General features: G+C 45.9%; 1 protein-coding gene across 1 annotated transcript in view; it reads right to left on the reverse strand.

The window, feature by feature from the left end:
- Positions 1–1,261, reverse strand: part of LOC117052602 (E3 ISG15--protein ligase HERC5-like) — a 30,332-nt gene extending 29,071 nt beyond the window's left edge. The window contains exon 1 of the mRNA XM_033159571.1: positions 1,005–1,261. Coding sequence (XP_033015462.1) covers positions 1,005–1,239 — 235 coding nt within the window. The 5' untranslated portion in view covers positions 1,240–1,261. The remainder of the gene's footprint in view (positions 1–1,004) is intronic.
- Between the last annotated feature and the right edge of the window lie 3,656 nt (positions 1,262–4,917).

The raw sequence follows: 4,917 nt of genomic DNA on the forward strand, positions 1-4,917 counted from the left end.
ACATATATCAGATGCCTGCAAATCACTGGAGAGTTTTCTTTCAAAAGAAACCAAGAGATGCCACACCTCTCGTCATACATTTAAAACACTTTTATATCACCTTAACGGTCATAGCTTTCCCCCATAAAATCCTGGGAACCGTAGTTTGTTAACTGTGCTGGGAATTGTAGCTTCAAGGGGTGTGTGTGTCTCCTATCAACTTGCTGCTGTCTTAAACTACAGATCTCAGCATCGTTTGGGGAAAAGTTGTGGTATAAATGTGCTTTTAAATGCATAGTGCAGAGAGCACCTTAGCGATTAGAGAATCTGCCAGTTTATGTTTCTCTCATTCCCCCCCCCCCCCCGTTTTCCAGTCTTAAATCTCCACTTACAGGTGGGTAGCCGTGTTGGTCTGCCATAGTCGAAACAAAATAGAAAATTCTTTCCAGTAGCACCTTAGAGACCAACTGAGTTTGTTCTTCGTATGAGCTTTCGTTTGTTCTTGGTATGAGCTGTATTGGAACATCAGACCTAAGGTTTATCTTAGTATTTTCTTATAAGCCCGCAGTCTCTCTCCAGGGTGTCAGACAGGAATCTTCCCCATCCTCACGGGAAAAGCCAGGGACTGCTACATGTAAACATGTGTTCTACCATCAAGCTAGATGTTGTAACAAAATGCACACTTCTTCAGATACACTGAAACAGAAGTCTGCCATAGTCAAAACAAAAATAAAAATAAAAAAATTCCTTCCAGTAGCACTGGAAGGAATTTTTTAATCCATATCTGAAGAAATGTGCATGCACACGAAAGCTCATACCAAGAACAAACTCAGTTGGTCTCTAAGGTGCTACTGGAAAGAATTTTCTATTTTGTTATATCTCCACATAAGTCTGTGATTATTATTTTAAAATCCTCAAGCAAATTCACCAGCATTTTAGTGTGAAATGTACACGCTTGTATGCAATTCCGCCTAATGCACACATTTTGTGAAAAGCAACTTTCCCGAATGTCATGAGCTACTCACTGAGACTCCCCTGGCATCCTCCGTCCTCTGCCCTGCCATAAACGATGACGGTCCTGTCCGCCTTCACTATAGCCAGGCAGCCTTGTTTGCAGCTGACCTGGCGGATGGTTCCAGGGTCCTCCTTGGAAAGGCTGGGATGGTAGCCGACAGCCTTTGGGAATAGCAGAAAGGCTTCGGATGGCAATGGTGAGGGATGAGGCAAGTCCGCCCGGGTGCCCACCTCAGTCCTGGGCATGCGACTTCTGGACCGCTTTGTCATCTTCTCTCCTGATTTTCTTCACAGGCAGTCCACTCTCTGAATTAGGACCACCAGCACCAGCCCTTTATTGTGGGACACAAAACATTGTTCTGTCTCTGCCAGAGAGAGAAATGTTTCTGACTTTGGCCAGAATTTAAAGATGCAAAAGGAGAACAAGCATTCAGGATGTAAACGATCTGGATGGATGGCTGATGCTCCTCTCTGAGTTGTCACCCGAGTTCTGCTGGAAGGAATGCCCCAAAAGAGCTGTTTCTCCCTAGTTTCTGTTTACTCCTTTGCTTTCGAAACAGAGTAGGAGGCGTGTCTTCCTAGGAAACAGAAACCGTTGCTGCCGCTGCTGCTGCTACTGACGGTGAGAAAGATTCTCTCTCTGCAAATCCCACAAGTGAAGCCCTGTTAACCTGTCGCAACAGAACAAGCAAGAGTCTGGTGTCACCAGCTGAAAGACTAGCACATTTATTAAGGCAAAAACTGTTTGTGGACAACAGTTCACCCAGTCAGATAGATCTGTGGATTGCAGTTCACAAAAGCTTATGCCATACAGTATAATGAATGTGTAAAGGCTGTGCCCACAGGCTCTGGCTGCTCTCTTTGCAAAAGAAGCATGCCGTAAGAAAAATGAACTTTGCTTGCTGTGGCATTATCAATGAGGTGATGCCTTGCCCTTTGAAGAAATATATGCCCTGTTTCAATACACAGTTGAACTTCAAAGGGAGATGACAACAGTTTAAATTTATCAAGAGGTTCAGTGTTGTCACCTGTCAATTGAACAGGGACAAAGGTTGTTATAAATTCATGCTACATGTGTTAATCAGGTTAACATCAAAAAACAGTTTTGTGAATGACCATTGCCAGTTCCTAATTATCTCTGTCTATACTTTTCTCTTGGGTTCCATGATCACTGCAGATGGTGACAGCAGTCACGAAATTAAAAGATGCCTGCTTATTGGGAGAAAAGCAATGACAAACCTAGACAGCATCTTAAAAAGCAGAGACATCACCTTGCTGACAAAGGTCCGTATAGTTAAAGCTATGGTTTTCCCAGTAGTGATGTATGCAAGTGAGAGCTGGACCATAAAGAAGGCTGATCGCCGAATAATTGATGCTTTTGAATTATGGTGCTGGAGGAGACTCTTGAGAGTTCCATGGACTGCAAGAAGATCAAACCTATCCATTCTGAAGGAAACCAGCCCTGAGTGCTCACTGGAAGGGCAGATCCTGAAGCTGAGGCTCCAGTACTTTGGCCACCTCATGAGACGAGAAGACTCCCTGGAAAAAGACCCTGGTGCTGGGAAAGATTGAGGGCACAAGAAGGGGACGACAGAGGAGACAGTTGGACAGTGTTCTTGAAGCTACCAAATGAGTCTGACCAAACTGCGGGAGGCAGTACGACTAAACAACAACATACTTTTTTCTATTTTAATTTCTCTCTGACTTGTTTACATTCTCTCCACCCACTTCCAACTCTTTCTATATGGCAACTCAAGTTAACACTTCATGCAAGTCAGAAAGTAGACCGCTGTTCATGAATACTCTTTTTGGCACCCAACATGTAGAATGTTGACATGAACTTTGGTTTTTTATCGTTGATTTTAATTATTTTAAAATGCTTTAGATGGCTTTAAGCGTTTTCTGATCATTTGTTTCATTCTTTCTGTAAACTGATTTGAGGTTTCATGGCAACCAAGCGGTATACAAATCTCATGAAATAAATAAATGGGTATGTTCTCCCCTCCACTTTCAGCAGCTGGGAATCAGATAGGGGCAGTACAGTTGCATTCTGGTCCTGCTTTCATTGGGAATGTGGTTGAACACTGTGAAAGCAGACCTGACCCAGCCAGCTCTTATTGCTTCTCTGCAAAATGGTTCACCTGTCCCTCTTTATGTCCCCAGGAAGCTGCCTTATTCCCATGTAGCCTCATACTGCCTACTTTGACTTGCAATGACTCTCAAACAACTCTCTTTAACAACTGCTACCCAACCCAGTTAACAAAGTCTGACAGAAATAGAATTGTGATCTTCTGTATGCAGGGCAGGTGTGCTGCTGCAACACAACAGCAGAAATTATGACAAGGGTTTTTGCCAAGTTGGGATAACCAATGAGGTGTCTCTAGCTGTTGTTGAACTACAACTCCTATGATTCTAGATCACTAGCCCTAATGAATGGGGCCGAGAATGATAGCTCGAGAACATCTTGAGGACCCCAAGTTGGCTGTTCCTGCCCCTTCAAGTGGAGAGATAAAAATGAACAAGGCATTTGTCCGTCCATCCCCATACACGAGAGAGGGGGGTTGCTAAAGGCAGTGGCAGAGTTGCAAGTGGTCTGCTAGTTTAGCAGTGGTCTAATTCATAGAATTGCAGAGTTGGAAGGGACCACAGGGGTCATCTAGGAATCTTTTGCCCAACATTGGTCTGGAATACTTGACCCTGAGATTACAAGTGTCCCATCATGTAATCTCCATTCAAGAGTCACCAACCTGATTTTACATGCAAGAATCAAAATCGGAAGGGATGCCAAGGCTAATGTAGCCCAACTCCCTGCAATTCAGGAATCTCAAGCAAAGCATCCATGTACGAAGGCCATCCAGCCTCTGCTTAAAAACCTCCAAGGACGGAGAGTCCACCACCTTCCAAGGGAGACCATTCTACGATCAAACCACTCTTACTTCAGAAAGTTCTTCCTACTTAGTCGGCATCTCCTTTCTTGTAACTTGAATCCATTGGTTAGTGCCGGGATCAGCAAACTTTTTCCGCAGGGGGCCAGTACACTGTCCCCCGGACCTTGTGGGGGGGCCGGACTTTTTTTGGGGGGGGAATCCCCCCTACTGACTCTCCCCTCCCTTCTCCACAGCACCGCACGAGCCCTGGTGGCTGCTTACCTGTGCCTTGCGAGCGGCAGGGGCTGGCGGTGGAGGGACGAGGAGTGGCGTGAAAGGGCTAGCTCTGGAGAGGGGCTGCTTAAAATGGTGCTCAGCCAACCGCGGCTCAACAAAGCCTAGCTCCCTTCCTCCTCTAGGCAGGGCAGGGAGAAGCCAGGAGGGAGGGGGGAGGCGCTTCCGTGGGGTGCGTGATGGGGAATGACACAGCCTGAACAATCAGAATCCCCACACCGATCCATGAGGCGATTCTTGGACCATCCGCGGGCTGGATCCAGAAGGCAATTGGGCCAGATCCGGTCCCCGGGCCTTAGTTTGCCTACCCATGGGTTAGTGCAGGGGTATGCAACCTAAGGCTCATGGGCTGGATGTGGCTCAATCACCTTCTCAATCTGGCCCGCGGATGGTCCGAGAATCAGTGTGTTTTTACATGAGTAGAAAGTGTCCTTTTATTTAAAATGCATCTCTGGGTTATTTATGGGGCATAGGAATTTGTTCACCCCCCCAAAAAAAAAATATAATCCGGCCCACATGGTCTGAGGGACGGTGGACTGGCACACATCTGAAAAGGGTTGCTGACCCCTGGTTAGTGTCTTACCCTCCAGACCAGGAGAAAACAAGCTTGTTCCATGTGACAGCCCTTGAGATATTGGAATATGGCTATCATATCTCCTCTCAGTCTCCTCTTTACCAGGCTAAACATACCCAAGCTCCCTGCTTCAATAGAACTAGTTGCATACGGGTCAAGTTAACACAGTGACACTTTGGAAAGAAAGGA

The sequence above is a fragment of the Lacerta agilis genome, chromosome 9, assembly GCF_009819535.1.
Source record: "Lacerta agilis isolate rLacAgi1 chromosome 9, rLacAgi1.pri, whole genome shotgun sequence".
NCBI classification, from domain to species: domain Eukaryota; kingdom Metazoa; phylum Chordata; class Lepidosauria; order Squamata; family Lacertidae; genus Lacerta; species Lacerta agilis.